Source organism: Gastrolobium bilobum, unplaced genomic scaffold (genome assembly GCF_033153095.1).
Source record: "Gastrolobium bilobum isolate Gb01-03AN ecotype WA unplaced genomic scaffold, APGP_CSIRO_Gbil_v1 utg8041, whole genome shotgun sequence".
NCBI classification, from domain to species: Eukaryota; Viridiplantae; Streptophyta; class Magnoliopsida; order Fabales; family Fabaceae; genus Gastrolobium; species Gastrolobium bilobum.
The window spans coordinates 256300-277649 of record NW_026897652.1 but is presented as its reverse complement, the minus strand read 5'-3'; the positions used below and the strand labels follow the sequence as shown (position 1 = coordinate 277649).

The 21350-nt window shown below is 32.5% G+C and overlaps 2 protein-coding genes across 2 annotated transcripts; one reads left to right on the top strand and one right to left on the bottom strand.

The window, feature by feature from the left end:
- Positions 1-1314: 1314 nt before the first annotated feature.
- Positions 1315-6811, bottom strand: LOC133309087 (legumin J-like). The gene is made up of 3 exons (XM_061509830.1): positions 6616-6811; positions 2816-3545; positions 1315-1527 (listed from the first exon to the last, which is right to left on the bottom strand). Exons 1-3 carry the CDS (start codon positions 6809-6811, stop codon positions 1371-1373), a joined length of 1083 nt encoding a protein of 360 aa, XP_061365814.1. The 3' UTR covers positions 1315-1370.
- A 9524-nt stretch (positions 6812-16335) lies between these two features.
- LOC133309085 (kinetochore protein NUF2 homolog) lies at positions 16336-20890 on the top strand. The gene is made up of 9 exons (XM_061509828.1): positions 16336-16756; positions 16898-17171; positions 17667-17756; positions 18786-18893; positions 19436-19489; positions 19740-19854; positions 20158-20315; positions 20397-20492; positions 20816-20890. The coding sequence occupies exons 1-9, from the start codon at positions 16368-16370 to the stop codon at positions 20879-20881; spliced, it is 1350 nt and encodes a 449-aa protein (XP_061365812.1). The 5' UTR covers positions 16336-16367; the 3' UTR covers positions 20882-20890.
- The last annotated feature ends 460 nt before the right edge of the window (positions 20891-21350 follow it).

Sequence of the window (21350 nt, the reverse complement as noted above, 5' to 3'; positions counted from 1 at the left end):
CAATACAGATACTATACGATTCGACAATCCGAAATGTTATTTTTAAAAAATGTTAAATTTTGACATAGTAGGATACGTCTTGATATTAAAAAATATTTTTAAATTTATGTAATATATATTATATTTAATATTTAATAATTTAACAAAAAAATATTATTAAAACCATCCGGTCATTGACCCGGTCAAAGTGCCGGGTCATTGGGTCATTCTTTGCAACCAGTGGGTCATTGGTTGAACCGCATGACCCGACGATTATATATAAATCTATAAACATACTCAAATAGCTGAAAAAAATAATATAAATTCTAAATATTTTAATATAAAAAATAATAAATTATACATTATTGTCCAATAAAAGATCAAACAAACATTTAATGCTTGTGATATTAGTGTTTCAGGTTCAGTAAACGATATCTCTAACTATAAATCAAATCAAATTTATCTGCATAGTACATAATTGAGATAATATTAGTATTGTAGGTACATAACTTATGTAAGTCAATAAGTAATAGATCATTCAAATATGTCAATTATGCTTTTTTTGAAATTTAAAAAAAAAAACTCAGGCGGAGTCATTGGTTAACCGACCGGGTCACCAGTTTTCATCAAAACCTGTCGGATCACACCGAGTCTGGTACTTGGCCAATCCAATGTGATAACCGGACTGGTCAAATAACCGGTTCACCGGGTTCCGGGTCGACCCAGTCGGTCCGGTTTGATTTTTACAACATTACAAAAAAGTGAAGCTAAATTAATAATACCTATCAATTTTGCAAAGAAACATAAGATATTGCAAATATTTATATTAAACTCAATAAAATGATAATTATAATCTACGAATCTAATATTGGAACTAAAAACGCAATACAACGCATCCTTTGAACCTTTTGAGTTTCTGCAACGCGTGTTTGAATGTCGAAGAGTGTCGGAAAGTGTCAGATACGACACGTCACGTTTTTTGAAGTATCGATGCATCATAGAACTAAACCATAAAAAAATCAAATCTTTTGAAACCGGTTCTTTCCAAATTTTGTTTTATATGCTAAACACAGATCAAACTACTACTTGATGCACCAAAACTAACAAAACCAAATCAATTTTCACAAACCCTTGGGAAATTCAAATAGAGGGAGTGAAGCATATATAGTAGCAAATCCAAATAGAGGGAAATCCCATTGAAATATGCAACCAGCGTATTAAAATTATTACATATGTAGTTCAGCAACCAATTAGGAAATTAAGGTGCCGTGGCCAATTAATGACCAAAAACAAATATGCATATTATTACATTAAATATTGTTTATTTCGTTGAGCAAACTTTGTGCTTCCATTATTGTTTAAAACACACACACGTACATAAACAACTCAAACTAATTAGTAGTACGGGAGATGAGATTTGTGGTCTCCTTGACCTTGGATATGAAAAGCTTTTGAAATTCAGAATCCACATTAAGAGCCACTTCTTGCACTGAAGGTGATATGGCACTCCAAACGGATGCATTGCCCGCCAACTCTTCAAGCAAAGGCCTGCAAAGAAAGAAATATATATCCGATTATTTTTATTATAACTTTCTTGTATCATTCTTTTAAGGAGTATTTGTTTCTACGGGAAAAACAAACTCCATCCCTCCACTCACAAAATTATGTGGGATCCACAAACTAAAAACACTACACAAAACCAAAAAATAAAGGAAAATTGTTTTCTCCAACTGTAGGAGATAACTATCTCATGTTAGTGAGACATAAAAAAATGTGCCTGCAATTTTTTTTCTTTTTTATTTTTCTTAAATTTTGAGCTCCACATTCTTGTTAGTGTAGGAAAAAAACTTCTCTCGTATTAAATGAAAGAAGTATTACCAAAAATAAAAACAGAGAAACTCAAGTTCCGATGTGCATGTAAGAAAGAGATGATTTCTACTACAACTGGAGAAAATCAACACTCTTCTTTTAAATAATAGAAACATTCATTTTTAAAATGTTATTACATGTCATATATATATATATATATATATATATATATATATATATACGGGGAGGGATCATTTTACACTTGTGTAAGTTACACTTTCAATCTTGTCCGTTGATCCTACTTATATCTGAAGGTTCAAATTTTTTAATAATGTAAGACTTCTAACTCTTACACCGGTGTAAGAATATCCTATCTCTCTCTCTCTATATATATATATATATGGGGTAGGATCCTTTGACACTAGTGTCAAATTTGAAGTTTGACACCTCATCTGAGAGCCGTTAGATCAAAAAAGATCAACGACTCTGATTTGTAAGCATGTGATATCATTAATCTTTTTTGATCTAACGGCTTTCAGATAAGGTGTCAAACTTCAAATTTGACACCGGTGCCAAATGATCTACCTCTATATATATATATATATATATATATATATATATATATATATATATATATGGGGAGGGATCATTTGACTCCAGAGTAAGATTTAAAATTCTTACTCATCATCCTAACCCTTGATTTCCGTTCATCCAACGGTTAACATTTAATAAGTTACAACAATTAATTAATTATTAATTTTAAATAAATGCTAACCGTTGGATGAACGGAAATCAAGGGTTGGGATGAGGAGTAAAACTTTTAAATCTTACTCTGGAGTCAAATGATCCCTCCCCTATATATATATATATATATATTATGGGAAGGGTTATATTTACAAACTTTTTGTTTATAAACTCTTACAAACTACACTATGTTTTCCCGGGAGTACATAGTGTAATTTGTAATAAAAATTTGTAAACGGATCCTTCCCCATATATTATTTGTTGGAATCTTGAGGGCATTTACCTTGTAGTTGTTAGGATAGAATAGCTCTCCATTCCTTCTTCACCTGCAATTTCAGCAACTACAAAGAACTGTGGCACAACAAGTAAATGACCAGCCTTAACTTGAGTGTCCAATACAGATTTTCCATTCAGGCCCACAATTTCAATCTTGCCACCTCCTCTAGCAATGTAAATTAACTGAACCGCAGGGCTGGCTGAGTATGAGGGTGCCTTAATAGCATGAGGTTGAAGTTTTACCTTGATTACACTTAATCCAACATTCCCAATAAAAGCAAAATTTGCCTCCGTTAATGTTGTGACTAATCCACCATTTTCAACCTTATTGTCAGGACGTGCAACATCTATATTATAGACCAGCTTTTCAGTGAGGTTCATATGAGGTTTAGGCATGATGGGTTGATCTTTTTCTAGCTTGATTATTAAAGCCCCAGTTTGACTTTTTGTGAACTTGTTCACCTCATCTTTGTTCAAATGATATACTTTACTTGTAAGTTCAGTGGAGAAACCTCCAATGAGTCCTTGAGCCCCAGTTAGAAAGAAATAGCTTATTTCGCCAGGAATAAGAGCCTTTGAAGTTTCACCAAGAAAAGTAATGATAAGATCTGAGTCTCCATCGTTGAACCACCATGATATAGTTCCAATAGGAACAGGTATCACGTCTCCTTTCTTGAGCTTCAAAACCACTTCTTTTCCAGAATTAGGAAGTATCATCCCAACTATCCCGTTCGTCCCTTCATTTATGTTGCACAATTGAGGGAATTTGACCAAATTAATAAAATGGTTGAAACATACAAGGAGATTTAATAAAATATATCGTGTAAAGCCGGTCTCACTGATCCAATTTCGGGTTTGAGCATCTTCGTTCTTTTCAAAAAATACAACTCTAAAAAAATTGAATTAGGTCACTAGACCAACAATTCTTGTGTGTGATGCACATAGATTTAAATTTTTACATATAGAATTGTATGTATATCTCGGTCAATAATATAAATCTATGCACATATATAATCTTACGGACTTACCCTAATTATTCTTTACGTGATAGGTTTTTTCAACTCTAGAGTTTTTTTTTTGGTACACATTTTTATACTAATTTAAATTGATGCACGATATCATTTTTTTCTGTAATAATATTTCACTTATTTAACAAATTAGATAATTACCTTATTTGATATATTGGTACGTGCATGGTCATCGGAATAATTAATACAGTATCAGAATATCGAATTTAATAATATCTAGCATAGATTTCATTTTAATTAAATGATTCAAAATGACTTAATATAATTAAAAAAGAGAGAGGTTGATCTAACATAAATGAATTGAAAAATAAGTAAAACAAATAACATGTTATGTATAGCTTTTTGACCCTTTTGTCCTTCATTAATTAATTAATAATTATTTTGCTTCTTATCTAAAACTATCTATCAATCTACCCCTCTTTAATCGATTAACTTGAAGATTTAATCGATTAAATGATCAAAACTGACAAAATGGTTGACTTGAAGATTTAATCGATTAAATATCCCTCTTAATCGATTAAATATCCCTCTTAATTGATTTAATTGATTAAAACTTATATTTAATCAATTGAATATCCCAAATGAGCGTGAAAGCATTGATTGAATGAGACAAACACGATATTGGAGGTTATTTGAATTTTGAATTTTGAATTTTGAATCTAATGTAATAGGAGTTGATTGCAATTTGTATTTAATAGGAACTGATTGCGGTTTGTATTTAATAGGAGCTGATTGCGTTTTGTATTTAATAGGAGCTGATTGCGTTTTGTATTTAATAGGAGTTGACTGTGTTTTGTATTTAATAGGAGCTGATTGCATTTTATTAGGGGTTGCCATTTTACGAGTTGGTTACAGTGATACCAAGATAAAAATTGGTATGTACACTCTTACTCATTTCATTGAAATGTTGCCCATAAATGGGCTCAGAATTACAAATTACAAATAAATTTGAATTGGTGACAATTTGTAACCAACTCGTAAAACGACAGCTCCTATTAAATACAAAACGCAATCAGCTCTTATTAAATACAAATCGCAATCAGCTCCTATTACATTAAATTCAAAATTCAAATAACCTCCAATACACGGAAAACTGATTGGAGGTTGGCGTACTCGGCGGTTTTTTTGTTTCTTTGATTTGCTTGTTTATCATGTTTTAAAACCTAATAGGTTGGCGTACTATATCAAAAGGAAAGTAACAAAATCAGTTCATGTAAATCAATCCAGTTTCCAAGAATCGTTTTTTTTTTTGTTGGTTTCTTTGTTTGTTTGGTTATCTATGGTTATTGATTTGCTTCATATGCATGGAATCTGCTTTTGTTTATGGAGGAGATTTGACCTTTGTTGCTTGTTGGGAGATTTAATCCATTAACTTAAAGATTTAATCGATTAAATATTCAAGTCAACCATTTTTGTCAGTTTTGATCATTTAATCGATTAAATCTTCAAGTTAATCGATTAAGAGGGGCAGATTGGTATATAGTTTTGAATAAGGGGTAAAATAATTATTAATTAATTAATAAATGGCAAAAAAGTCTAAAAAAAAAAACCTGTTATGTACTGTTAAACACATACCGTCCAGATCCGTGTCTTGTAAGTTAATTGGTTAATTGCAATAAATGGAAATTTGTAGGGTTTCCAAAGTACGTGAGCCTATTGAAACCTCTTTTTCTTTTTTCCTTTTTTATGTTAACTTTTGTGAATAAGGTAAAAATGTATTTATTTTGTGGGTTTATGACACATTTAGACCCATTATATAAATCAGTGTTTTAAAATTCCACCCCGTTCCCCGAGTTGACCCGGGTCAACTCGGATCCCTCCCCTCTAAGGGTTGGGGTCACAAGTTGGACCCTATATACACATCGACCCCTCTGATCCACAAAACCTGGCCGAGTTTCAGTGACTCCCGAGTCAGAGGGGTCAAAGGGGGTCACTGCATGTTTTTTTTTTTTAAAAAAAAATTCCATGAAACAATTTCGTTTTATTAAAAAAAAATAAAAATAAAAATGCCTGCAAATCTAAATCTAATCATTCTCTTCTCTCCCAGCAACCTATATGTCTTCAATCTTCACCTCGCAGACGTGAATCTTCTAGAAAAGGTAAGATCTTTACCTATTCAAATGAAATCCTTACGGTCGTCGATGGAAAACAAAAACTCATTCTTACTTTCTTTAAATTTTCCTTTGTCAAGGACCTTATCCAAAGAGGCAGAACTGGGTCAGAATATTGATCCCATTAGAATATGAGTTTTGTACTTTGGTATCTTGATACTTTAATTAGGTTATGTAATATTGACTTGTGGTTATAATTAGTGAATTATATGTTAAGTATATTTTGAATCTTCGATGATTGGTGGTTTGTTTTTTCATATTTTTAAATATGATATATATTTATATATTTTTAATATATAAAGTCAAGTTAGCATAGTGACCCCGTGACCCCCCGGTTGAACCCGTGACTCCATGATCCCTGACCTCGGCCGGGTCGATGGCTGGGCCGAGTTTTTAAACACTGATATAAACGCTAAAATCCATGGAAATAAATTTTTTCAATAATTTAAAACTAGAGTTAAAACAATATTGTATAACTTAATTTTGTAACAATATTGTATAACTTAATTTTGACATATAATATATAATTATTAAATATAGGTAAATTTGATAATTAAATTATATACCATAAATATATTTAAAATCAAATAATTTTATAAGATTCAAGATAGACTTGTATGTTACTGAAAGAAAAAAATAAGGTAGAATTAAAAAGATAGAGCTCTGACCTTCAATGACAAAACCTACTTTGGTTGAATCTGCATAATGAGGAAGAGCGAAGCCCTGGGGATGAAGCCGAAACCGACCAGCAAACACATTGGCCTTAGCCAGGAGAGGCATTTGAGAAGTTGACCAACTGTAGTAACCCCCACCATCTCCCTCAAACATTGCTTCTGCTGTCTTCGGTGTTAAGTCCAACTCCATTTAATTATTCGATTTTCCCTTTGCTCTTCAAAATCATTTCAAATAAATTAGTGTCCCAATTGGTTGTCAAATCTTATTCTCAAATGAAAATCTCACACTCAGAGTGTAAGCTAGCGTACAAATTTATACCTCATAGTATTACAACTAAGACTAGAAAAACCAGAAATTCATAGAAGTCATACCTGAGTATTAATTTAATACAAATAAGAAACTATGAAAAGCAACAAACTCAGCAATAAGGGGATTTAGATGCGTCAATGCTCACACTGTATAATACATGAAGAACTAGCTAGGGCTATATATAGAGTTTTGAATGGTACGGTGATATGGATCTTAACTCTCAACAACTAGTTGAGAAGAGAATACCATTTTCGCTTTTCTTGTTACAATTGATGAGGTGGTATATTAAGTTCACATGCCATAACCACACATGCAAATAATTAAAGACCTACCTAACGTTGAAAATGACTAGTGCTGGAATACTAAAAAAAACAAAAAATGACTAGTGCTGAGTTTTCTTGGTAATTTATCCCAAAAAAAAAAACGTTGAAAATGACTAGTGCTGAGTTTTCTTGGTAACCCCCGGCAAATTCCGAACACCAATCTAATGTAGAAGACTCGGGCACACAATATTGTACAATTTTGTTAAAAAGGACCACGTACGACACAATTAATATGGCAAAAATTTCTGTTTTACTGTGTCCTGCAATATTACTTAGTCCTGCAAGATTACTTATAAATCCATAAAATAATTTTTCATTTAATATATTACATATTATGATATTTTTTATTTTGAAAAAAAAAATTATTCTATTTTTAATGAATAAATTCACAAGGATAAAAAAAATTAAAAGTATACATTATTCACGTAATAATTATTAATGTAAGTTGATTCTTAGAAAATATATAATTTAACTGATTGAAATATTTTTAAATTATTGAATAAAATTAAGAAATTTAACATTAAAATTTATTTACCTATATATTGATTTATAACTTTATAACTTAAATTTATAGTCCTAGTATTCATAAATACTTATTTACTCGTAACACCATAAATGAGAGAACATATTTGGTATTATAGAAGTATGTTCTCATTTATTTAAAATAGGGAGAGAAAAAAAGAATTTAGATGACAATAACCATAAAAGAGTGAGTAAAATGAGATAAATTGATTATATTACTTTTATCTAAATTTAATAAAGGATGTATAATGTATTCACTACTACGGTAATAGTAAAGAATTTTTTCATAAATAAATACGATAAATAAAAATGATAAAAAAGTTGATAGAAGAGACACCGGCGAAGAAGTGATAAACAATTTTTCTTTTAAGAACTTAATTATTTAAAGAAATAAATAAATAATAATAATAATGATCTCGATATTAATATGAGACCTACATAAAAGAGACCCACATTCAAGGTCTTCACCATTAAACAAAACTTTGGTCAACAAAGGCTGCTACCTCTTCTCTAGGGGTGTTCGCGGTCTGGATTGGATCGGTTTTGGAAGCAAAACTCATCCGATCCAATCCATTCGGTTTAGATTTTTTTTCAAATCCGATCCGATCCAATCCAATCCAATTTTTTTCGGTTTAGATTGAATCGGATTTCAGTTTTTTGAATATCCTAAAATTAGTTTCATGATTATTGTGCAAATAACATCTTTTGTATATATTGGCTTTGTAAAAAAAAATTTGAAATACAAAAATATCAGTAAACAATACTATAGTTGATGAGACGTGACTAAGTTTTTTTTTGGGTTTAGTTAATGAGTTAATGGGTCTAGAGTTTAGAAATTTTTGGGCTATGATTGGAGAAAGGACAAGTAAGTAGAGGATAATTAATATATTGAATCGGTTTGGATTGGATCGGTTTTCATCAACCCATCCGAAAACCGATCCAATCCAATTAAAATTTGCGATTTTCTTTCGGTTTTCGATTTTTCGGTTATCGGTTTTTCGGTTCGGTTTTCGCGGTTTGAATCGGTTTGGATCGGTTGATGAACACCCCTACTCTTCTCCATCTCCCAAGTTTATCTCAGCAAGCTCCTCAATATTAAATATTACAGCCATATTACTTTGACACCAAGACAAACCAATTTCATCACTAAGTCAAGCTTATCTCAGCCACCTACAGTAACCAATTAGAAGACTTGCCGCCTCACCACTTGCAAGCTGGTCATCTCTCTACTATAAATACATATATGATAACACAAAGATACACATCTTCTTCTACATAATTAAAACCTGCTTGAACCAAATCTGACTTTAGCGTCGGAGTGTCTTGCAGGTACACCTCCACCTTGTTCCATTTAAGACCCATGGGTTAAAGCTGCTCCAACTGCAAAATGCTCTGACTCAAGGCGGTTCCAGACCATTGAAACCAGGCATTCTCTGCAAAAGTACATGATACCTGTACTTTTGCCACGTGTTAGCATTCTGTCATTCACGCTAGGCTGCTCAGCTAGAATGGTTGACCATTCAGACGCTGTCACGTGTCCAATTCATTCCCGCTTGTCAGACCAGTGAGATTGTGACGTGGTATTTTGGCAAAAGAATTTCCTGACGTGGCAATCCGATAAATTTTTTCCTAAAAGGGGGCAATATGGTCATTGTCCCCCTAAATGGGGCGTGACACATGCAGCCCTGATGCCCCCTGGGAGTGAATGGGTCAAAAAATTCGATATAATCCTCTACCACTCTATGCACTCTTTACATCTCTTCTCTACCATCAATTTTTACATTTTACATACACAATTGTTATCTTTAATTTAGTATTTTTATTTTATTTGTTATTTCATTTAAAAATGAGTTCACATTCTGATTCTGTTCGTGTTGTGTTATATTACAATGGTAGGAAGGTAGAAGATCGACGAGGTGTCATGTTTGAAGGTGAAAAAAGGCCGACACGTATCCAATGCAACGCAACCATTGACCAACTGCATCAGAGAATTCGTCAGAAGTTAAGTCTTCAAGGTAACCAATGTATCACTCAGATCACCACAAGGTTATGACAATCTGAACAATACATTAGTTTGCAAGTGGTTGACGATGAAGATGTGGAGATGATAATGGAAGAATTTTTCAACCAGCCAAGGAAAGATTTTCTGGAATTGTATGTGGACATCGCCACAGCGAAGAATGTTCCATTACCGGTGAGGTCAGTTGATTTAAATTCTCCTCGTCTTGCATCAACGTCTGTCTCTCATGCTTCTCCAGTTGGTAACATTTCTGAGGGAGATGAAAATGATCCGCCTTGGGAAATGCATGACGAAGACGACGACGATGACGATGAAAATATCGCAATGGAAGAACGTCTTCTGGCCGAGGATGCTAGTGCTTCAGAAGGAGATGAAGGTGGTGATATGAGCGCGTCTCAAATCCCAGTACACCATGAACCAGTGGGCGCTCAAATCCCGCAAATGCATGACGTTGCCTTCGCACAATTAGGAAATCATCATGAAGGTAATTTATAGAATTTTTATATACCTGATTTATGATGTTTGTATTAAGATGTTTTAATCACCATATGCAGGGGATGATGTGTTATTCATTACATATTTACTATCAAAATATTAATACGTATTTACTATCAAAATTATATAAGCGTAAACACTACGTATTTACTACATTTGTAATTAATGACATAATATTAATACGTAGTACACTAATTTATTTGTAATGAAATAATAATAAAACCTCAGACACTAATTAAACCGTAATGACATAATACTAAACCCTAAGTCACTAATAATTTCACAATTATATAATAATAATAACACCTAAGTCACTAAAAAGTTCTTAATACACTACAACATTCATAACATGGTACAAAAATTACGAAGTCACTATCACTATTTTCTAAATCTTTAATATACGTTAAACCCCAATGCTAAATTAAATAATAATAATAATAATAGCTACGTAACAAAAAAATTACTAAGTCATTACAACATTCATAGCATGGTACAAAATTCCTAAGTCACTATCATTATTTTCTAAGTCACTGATCTACGATAAATCCTAACATATTCGTAATGTAGCACTGTAATTTAAACGTATACATAGCAGGTATTAGGAACTTACCTAAGTTAGCAGAGCTTCGCTACGGAAAATTCCACGTAAGGTTGAGAGCACAACTTGGTTAGAGAGAGGTTATAGTGAAAGTGAAATGGTAAAAATGAGGGTTTATATAGGGTAACTGAGTGATGCCCTTTTTGGGCGTCACATGTCACGCCAGGTTTGTGCGTGACCCACCAGGACGTGACGTCCAAGAATGGCATGACATTATGCAATAAATGCGTAATTTTTAGCGAAACTGTAATAAATGCGTAATTTTTTTATTTAAAATATAATATATTAATTTTTTTGCCCAATAATGGATATCTTTTTTTTGGGAAAACTGATGAATATCTTTATCAAGTTGTATTAGGAAGAACAACTATATTCTTTCAAGACGTATATTCAAAATCTTTCTCCACAAATAGGGGTGTTAATGGACCGGGCCGAGCTGAGCTTTGATCTTAAAAGATTAAGTCTGTGTTTAGATATGTCAGCCTGACCAAGCCTGTTGCCTGTTATGAATAGAGCTGTCAAAAAGGGCTCAAGCCCTAGGGCCAGCCCACGTAGCCCAATGTTAAGCCCTATAAAATTTTAGCCCTCTATGTAATGAGGCCATTTTAACCCCATCCTCTTAAAGCCCTTTTATTATAGGGTTAGGTTGGGGCTGGCCCGCGGGCTATAATATTCAACCCAATTTACATAAATATGAATTATTTTTAAATGTGACATATCTATCCTTAGCATTAAAATTTGAAAATTACATAAATATGAATCATTTTTAAATGTGACATTATTAGAAAAGTGTCAAATACTGACAGAATTTATCGACGAAAAATATTTCGTTGAAAATAGTGATGAAATTTTTGAAAAAAATCACATTACGTCAAAAATAGAGACGAAACAAGATTTGGCCATAATCACTTACATAAATTATTTCGGAAAAAAATTCAGTCAAAATTCTTGATAGAATCTAAATTCCGTTGAAACTTTCAACAAAAAGATTTTCGTCAAATTTTTCAAGGAAAAATATTTCTGTCGAAATTTTTTGATAGAAAACAATTATGTAAAAAAAAATTTCAAAAAACATTTTTGCCAATTTTTTTTTACGGAAAAATTTTCTATGAAAATTTTAAACAAAACACATTTCCAGTGAAAATTTTTGACCAAAAATATTTTCGTAAAAATTTGTGACGAAATTTTTTTTGTAAAAATTGTTGACAGGAATTTTTTTTTTTGTCAAAATTCTTTACGAAATCTAAATTTTGACAAAAAAACATATTTGTCAAAATTTTCGACGAAATATATTTCCCTTTAAATTTTAACGAAACACATTTCCATTGAAATATTTTTGTACAAAGTTCTGGCGAATATTATTTCTGTAAAAAAATTTGACGTAAAAAAAATTCGAAAAAATTCTTTACAAAATCTAAATTCCGTCAAAAGTTTTCGACGAAAATATTTTCGTTATACTTTTTGACGAAAAAAATTTCCGTCTAAATTTTCTACGAAACACATTTTCATAGAAAATTTTTGACGAAAAATATTTTCGACAAATTTTTTGATAAAAAACATTTCTATCAAAATTTTCAACAGAATACATTTTCGTCAAAATCGATGGAAATTATTTAAGTAAAAAAATTCGGCAAAAAAATATTTCGTCAAAATTCTTTACGGAATCTAAATTTCGTCGAAAGTTTCACAAAAACATTTCCGTCGAATTTTTCATTCGGACACATTTTCATCGAAAATTTTGGACAAAAATTTTTGACGGAATTCTTTTTTCCGTCAAAACTTTGGGTGGGATTTTTTTATCGAAAATATTTAAAAAATCATTTTCGTCAAAACTTTTGACTGAAACTAAATTCGGTCGAAAATTTTGACGAAATTTATTTTTGTAAAAAATTTCATCGTATAAAAATTCTGTCGCCTTTCAATGAAAAGTATTCTAACTAAAAAATATTTTTTTGACGAAATTTTTTGTCGTTTGCAACGTAGATTTTTCGGAAAAAATATGATCTTTTTAGTAGTGTAAAAAATACATAAAATTTTTTGAAGGTCCGCGGGCTAGCCCTAACCCATAGGGCTTTCGCCAGTGTGGATCTATATTATTGTGGGATTTTTGGCCCTAACCCACTTGGGCTAGGGCTAAATTGGCCGGGCTGGCCTGTTTTAACAGCTCTAGTTATGAATACAATTATCGACTTATGACCTGACTTATTTACAAAAAATAAAAGCTTGATTTAGCATGTTTTAATAAAATAAGACAATAAAAATTTATCCAAACAGAATATACAATCAACAACACTAGTAATTTCATAAATTCAATGTATATCCAAACAACATAATATAGAACAAAATCATTCAAAAAATTTGTTTAACCAATAAAATGAGGTGAAATGGATTGAGAAGAGAACAAGAGTTATTACAAGTAGTATAAAAAATATAAAATAAAAAAAAATTAATATACTAGGTCACCCTGAAAGGCTCTAAGATCGAGCTTTTGAATTGAAACCTGAGATCTTTTTATTAAATGAACTTTTATACAAGTCTAAGTCTGATTTTAACAACCAATTTTATATATATAAATTCAAGCTTTCACGAGTCGAGATAGAGATCCCTGATTCATTTATCACCTGTATTTGATGCATCACGGCATCGGTTCATCACAGAGGAAAAAAAACAGTTATTTATTTATAGGTTTAATAAGAGTTATGTTGGAGGTAAAATGATTGTGTAATGTTATAGAGATTCATTTTACGTGCCGTAATTTTATTTTTTTTGCTTCCAAAAATGTGGGTTCCACAAAATATTGTGTATATAGATACTTTTTTGTGTCATATTAAATGATGAATGTAAATCCTTTTATTTATTTTATTTTTCTATTATAAAGCTGCCTCACGCGCAATTCAACCTTTGTCGTTATCACATGAGGCATTCAATGCATTGTAAAAAGACAAACGCTCATTCTTGACAAAATGTTCACGCACAGTGATTGAAGCAAAGCATTAAAACATTATTTAATGCACAAACCATCACATCAGGCATTTCTCATGTGTGCAGTCACTAATTATAATGACGTAAACGAAAGTCACATTCACATATCCAATTTGAAAAATAATTTGGGAAATAAAATCATACATGTGATTTCTAAACACATATCAAAAGCAAATTAATATTGTCTTAAGATTGTTAGCAAAATAATAAAAAAAAATTATTAAGAGGGAATAATATGTGTTAAAAAAAATTATTTTGACAATATTCACAATTCATACACACAAGAAATTGAAACACGTGGGGATACCGGAGGGAGCCAACTCGTCTCAAAGAGATAATTAGGATTGGGTAACTCCAAAAAAAAAAAAAAAAAAGAAACTGAAACACGTAATACAACATAATTTAGATATATTGTACGAAAATATGTGAACGAACAAAGGAAAATTATTGCGTCCTTAAGACAATATTTTCTTTTCTATGGTGCTCAAGATTTGCAGATAAATGTCTCACATGATAGAATGAATTACCTCCTCTATTCTTATGGCGACACTTCCACAATAAATAGCCCATTGAACTTAGCTTATACCTGACCAATCATACTTGAGTAGAAAATACAAATGCAAATGCAACGAAAAAACTATATTTAAAATTTTGGTTGTCTATGTATTTATAGAAAATGTAAGATCATGATTGAAAAGACACAAATTCAAGGATAAAACAACACATTCGTGTATTGATGAAACGACATATGCGTTTATCGACGAAATAACACATCTTTTTACGTCAAACTTCTTATTCATAAAAAAATTAATTTCAACAAGAACCGTCAAAACTGCACACTAGGGGTGTTCATCAACCGATCCAAACCGATTCAAACCGCGAAAACCGAACCGAAAAATCGATAACCGAATAAACCGAAAACCGAAAAATCGGAAATCGAAAGAAAACTGCAAATTTTAATTGGATTGGATCGGTTTTCGGATGGGTTGATGAAAACCGATCCAATCTATTAATTATTCTCTACCTACTTGTCCTTTCTCCAATCATAGCCCACAAATTTCTAAACTCAAGACTCATTAACTCATCAACTAAACCCAAAAAAAAACTTAGTCACGTCTCATAAACTATAATATTGTTTACTGATATTTTTGTATTTCAATTTTTTTTTTGAGTAAACACCTTTTTTAGTCCCTAGCAATAAAAAAGGACTAAATTGGTCCCTGAAAGTACAAGAAAAGGGCCACTCTACATATTTGGGAGTTGACATAAGGACTAACATGGCCCTTTTTTTTGTAATTTCAGGGACCAATTTGATCCTTTTTTATTGTCAGGGACTAAAAAGGACTTCGTAGATATTGACAAGGACTAAAAAGGGTGTTTACTCTTTTTTTTTACGAAGCCAATATATACAAAAGATGTTATTTGCACAATAATCTTGAAACTAATTTTAGGATATTCAAAAAACCGAAAACCGATCCAATCCAAACCGAAAAAAATTGGATTGGATCAGATCGGATTTGAAAAAAAATCTAAACCGAATGGATGATTACATGATCAAACCGAAGGAATTGGATCGGATGAGTTTTGCTTCCAAAACCGATCCAATCCAGACCGCGAACACCCCTACTGCACACCACCTCTAAGTTTACTCCTTTCTCCCTCCAAACCCTCTAAACTCCAGAGTTCATCATTAAGAACTGGAACAAGCCCTTTCTTTGGAGCACATGGATAGAACTTAGAAGATCAAGCACTTGTTGAAGAATTAGCAGGAATTATGTTTCCTCATGTTTTGTGTAATATATTTCTTTTCAGGGAAACAAATTTGGAATGCATGGTGGAATTGGACTTTTATACAATTGATCAGTTTGCTATTTACCTTTACAAATTCAGTATGTTGTAAGCCTATCGCTGGAACATAAATCCTTGTCCAGATGTCCAAAAACTAGATCACATATTTACAACTTAGGAAAAGAATGCAATATCATGAAAATCGATCAAGAAAAATTATACAAAATTTCATAATAATATATTTTTTTTGTATATTTATATCATATTCTGATACTGTTTCATTCATCTCAAATATATAGGATAGGTTATTATGATTTTATTAAACCGCTTATCTAGTGCGTATTAAACAATATAAGCATAATAAACTTATATCATATTCTATTTTTGTTCAGTCTTGAGATTTTATTCCTATTAATCTTAATTTGTCCACCACATGACCCCTCAATGTATTAAAAAAATGCATTTGTTTCGAAATAAAAAGTTATATTTGTACTATTGACAATTTTAGAAATATTATTACAAAAATATTAGTTTTAGATAAATTTAAAAGCATATTTAATCAGTATTTAATATTTTTAAAAATATTTTTCTGGGCGGGAAAACTGCTCACTATTTAATTTAATTTTCTCATTATCGTGGCGCGTTGTAGAATTTTTGGGTTGTGTGTTGTGTTTGGAGAAGAAGAAGAAGAAGAAGAAGAAGAAGAAGATGGCGGTGTCGAATTACGAGTATCCAAGGCTGCGGCGGCCGGAAATAATAGCAATCTTAGGGCAGTTTCAGATAGCGAACGTGACGGAGCAGGATCTCGTGAACCCTAACCCTGACTTGATTTCGGACCTGTACACTCGCATCCTTATTCGTCTCGACTTTCTCCTCGAGGAAGACAACGAGCAGCTTGACTTTGATGCCCTAGAACAGCTCGAGAACCCTGATTTTCACCTCGAATCTGTCCGCGCCATCAAGCTCTACGTTAAGATCAAGGACGCCCTCGCATTGCTTGAGTGCCCTAAGAATTTTGTCTTCACCGATCTTCTTATGCCTGATACTCACCGAACAGAGTTTTTCCTTGGCGCTCTTCTCAATTTCTGTCTCGACAGGTTATTCTCACTTCTTCATGAAAAAAAGAAAGACCAAAATTACCTAATTCTTATTTTTGTTGCTTTATCCAAAATTATCATAATAGACTATAATTCTAGAGCACTGGTTCACTTGAATTTTTTCTTTCTTTCTTTTCTCAGGGAGGTAAGAATGAACTCGGTATCGGAAATTGTGGATGAATTTAACGCTCTAGAGTTGCAGCGTACGGAGTTGGAAGAGCATAAGATTTTGCAGTTGAGATCGGAGATTTCTGAATGCAATGAAGCAAAGGAAAGGGAGATGCCTGCTGTTCAGGAGGTGGATGCAAAAGTTAAAGAACTGCGTCAAACTATTGGGGCCCTCAACAACAACCAGATGTCTTTGAGGACTTCTTTAAAGAAGTTGAAGGATAAGATTGGGGAAATGGATGAGAAGGTGAGCTTTCACCAACAATGTAAGCTTAGCATTATGAGTTATTGAAATTTACATCTTGATGTTGGTGATGTTGGATAGTGTATGAAAAGAAACAACAGCACAGTGAAAGTTTATGTAAGCAAATTCACTTAGACTTACAAAGTTGAAGCTTGTAAATATATACCAAGCTTTGGTTTTTGGCGGATTCGGTGTTCATTTTCTGCTTATAACAATCAGCAATTAATGCTTAAGCAGATCATTTCTACTATATTTAGTTGGATAGAAGCATTTCTTCATTTGTGTTGAGTTATGGTTGGCGTTCTTTACTCTTATGAATGTTACATAGTGGTCTGCTTGTCACTAGCTCTGTTTTCAGCTTGGTGATTGAGATTCTTTTCTTGGTCCACTCACTTCCATCCCCCCTACTCCAGTTGGACTACTTTGTGTGGGTACTTGGTGCATAGAATATATTTTTTATTAATCATTCTAACTCCTATTTTCCTTTTCTTAACCCAGATTTCTAATGCTGAATTTACACTGGTACAAAATGTTCAAGAAAATGCAAATCTACGTTCAAAAATTGCTCAATCACCTGATAAAGTACAGGTACCACATTTATTTGATTCTCAGCAATCATTAGTTCATTAGAATCTGTTGTGAATCAAATTCATTCATGTTGTTTGTTATGCTATTCCATTGTAGGCATAACCAAAGTTAATAATGGTTTTATGTTCTTAGCTACAAAATGGGGTGTACTTTGCATTTCTCTAGCCGAGCTGCTTTTGTGAATATGAATTGGCAATTATTGGACTACCTTACTTTTTTATGTTTGTACCACGGTCAGATACTAGTTTGGAAAACATTGGTAGTTTTAAACTGTTGTCCTTTTCCTTTGATTCATCGTGGATTTTTACTAAATATAAGAAATGATGATTCTTTTGTAATGCCAAAATTTTGTTGTAGGCACTTAATTGGTTGTTGTTCACCAAAAGTTTTGAACAAAATAACTTCCGTGTTCTGTTATCGGCTTAATGCTACTACTCGATTCAAATTATTTTAAAATTAGCTGCGTTCATGATGTATCTCATATGTTGTTCTGTTTTCTGCATAATGCTACTACTGCATAATTCCTTTCAGAGATTAAAAAGTGTACTTACATATTTCATACGCTTAGATCACATCTATGAAAATAAGTACTCTTTCCTTTTACAAAATAAGAAATATGAAGTTCTTTTAGACATTGATGATATCCAGTGAAACTGGGATATCAATCGATAAAAATCCTACATATTCCTAGAAAGTAAATTTTGGGCTCTGGTTCTGTCTACAATAAAATTAACTTATGATTCTGTGATTGACTATGTGATAATGAAAAATGGTAGAAGGGACTATTTTGAAAATGTTTGTAGTTGAAAGTGAGGACTGGTTTGAAAAGAAAAAAACTGTAGGGAATAAATTGAAATTAAGTGGAAACTATAGGGACTAAAGTTTAATTCAACCATAAAACTTTTATTACTATGAAGTTTAACTAAAACTGCATGCATGGTTTAGATATATTTGCTGTGTATAGAGATCTAGGATATTTTTCTCTGCCTCTTTACTCATGTTAGTGTGCTTCTCTAATGTGGCATGAAGAGGGCTTTAGAGGAAAAGAAATTAGCTCGAGAGGAGGCAAGAAATGCTGAAAGATTAGCAATGCAAACTTTCCATGAGAAGACTGCCCTTGATGAGGTTTATTCCAAGGTATTTTGTCACAGGCTAGGTCTTTTTTTGCCCTTCAATTGCCTTTCAGGTCATGGTAAAGAGATCTACTTATATTAATACACTTCTGTTTGGCTATCATGAGTTTCTACCTTAATTACTTAAAATTTACTCTAGGATGCAGTTTCCTGCAATTGAGCTTTTACGAAATCTATGGGGTTGCATTGCATATGTATTAACTCAGTAGCCAATTAGTTGGTGCCGTTGCTGAAGCTGGGTTGGGCTTATGCAAGCTGAATTGTCCCTTATAAAGTGGCTGAAAGAACAAACATCAACATAGCATGGCCAGTGGGAGTACTCAAACTGCATTACGGAATTTACCATAGATATTGTTGTTCTATCTTCAATTTTATTTATAATGGTCAAGTAATTTATGCTCTGATCTCCTAGCCATTTACTTATCATTTTCAGAAAGCAAACTGCAAATAAATAAATAAATGTAGGAACACATGGCTATATTCATAATTTTCTGCCATGATTAATACAGATCACTTTATCTTTTTCTTTTCTTTTTTTAATTTCAGGTTTACAAGAAAATGTCAAAGCACTACAAGCAGATGCAGGCTATACAAGAACAGGTATTAACATACTCTTGTCAGTTGACTTCTGCTCTGCATTTATCATAATGATTGAAAATTTACTATGAATTCTCCCTGTATAATGGGGAGAGAAAAGACTTTTTCTTTTCCTATTTTTAATTTGAATGGAATTTATAACTGGAATGCTGTCTTAGAGATATGAGATCTAGTGAGGAGTTTTTCTTTTTATTCCTTCAAAGATTATTACTGTGCAAAATCTCTTGTTTGATGTCAGTAGCACCTCCTATAGGTAAATTCTGCTAAATCTATTGAGAAGGATCTTAAAGCATTAAAAGCTAAACTTAGTGATGAAGAAGTACTGGAGAAGTCACTCGATGCCAAATTGGTTGAAAGACAAAAAAAAGGTACGTTCTTGTGCAAGCAACACCGTGTCTCCATTTCCAGATAGATGGTTAAGGATGAGTAATGGTAATTTTTCCGAAACTCATTACTACAAAAGCCATTCACGAATGACCTGGCATGATTTCCATCCAATAATTTAGTTTTCCTATAAAAAAACAAAAGCATTTGTTGACTGCAAAGCAGCACAACTGCATGTACTATTTTGTTAGGTTATTGTAGAAAAACTTTTGCGCTATATAGCACTACTCTTTAAACATAGATATATGTTGTGTTTTACCTTCAAATTTTTGTTTTCGCTTCCTCAGTTGAGCAGGAAGAAGAATTGAGTAAGCAGTTCGAGAAAGAGTGCAATATTCTGTGGGAGGAAGCAACTAAAAACCTAAGTAGTAAAAAATCAGAGGTGGAATCTAAGAGATGTGCCATGGAAACGAGGCAGAGAAATGTTGAGGCTGTGTTATCTGAGGTGCCATTTCTTTAAGTTTCATTATTTATCAAGAAAATTTGATGAAAGACTAAATTGTTATTTCTTGTCTGCATTTGACAGGTAAATGCCATAAATAGTAAAATTACATCAGTAAAAGATTATGGAGCAGTTAAAGTGGAACAGTTAGATCGCAAATGTGAAGAGATAGTTGAAGAGGTACATGGCCATTTATCTTCTTTTGGAAACCTGTATGGTCTAATTGCCGTGCTTGGCTTAAATAGCTTCAAATTGCACCCATAGATCCTCCTTCATGAAAGGAAAACGAAAATGAAAATCAGTTTCGAAAGTTGGCTTATAACAGTTACAACTTTCACATAGATTCTACTTTTCTTTTACTGTTTAATTATTATGTGGAACGAGCTTGAATACTTCCTTTCAGCTCTGCCATGTTGATTGTAAGTTTTTAGTGATGATTCGTGCATTGCTTACTGTAATAGTGAATGAGAAATAACTGAAACATTGTGAGTGGATTTTTGCAGTTTCATAAGTATGCAAACTCGATTGCACGTGTGATCGAATCTGGGCCAAAGAGTCAAGGCTATTGAAGGAGGTGGATTTCACATTTCAAATCCCGTTTAATTATGGACTAGACTTACCCTGCAAAGTTGAGTACATGTTAGCATCAAAACTCTAAAGAATTTACAGTGCAATCTTTTCCTTTGCTGAGACACAAATGTAAATATGTATTTGCAATGCCTTAGTGCTGGGAAGCATAGAGTGCCTAAACTTCCCACTTCAGGCTCCTTCAATGTTTAACGCAATAGTTTGTTCTAGGTGATAAAGTCTCTGGGTGAATGAAAATTTGCTTGTAGTGCATATACTTGGCTCTATTTATAATGGTATCATTCCAGCTTATATTCCTGGAAACCCTTACTAGTAAGGTGCTTATACAGCCACTAAGCAGAGTCAATTGCAAGTACATCTCACTAATTCAGCAAAGGTAATAATCTCACTTAATATATATACACGTGGTTGGATTAATTGATACATTTATAAGAATGCACGGAACCAAGG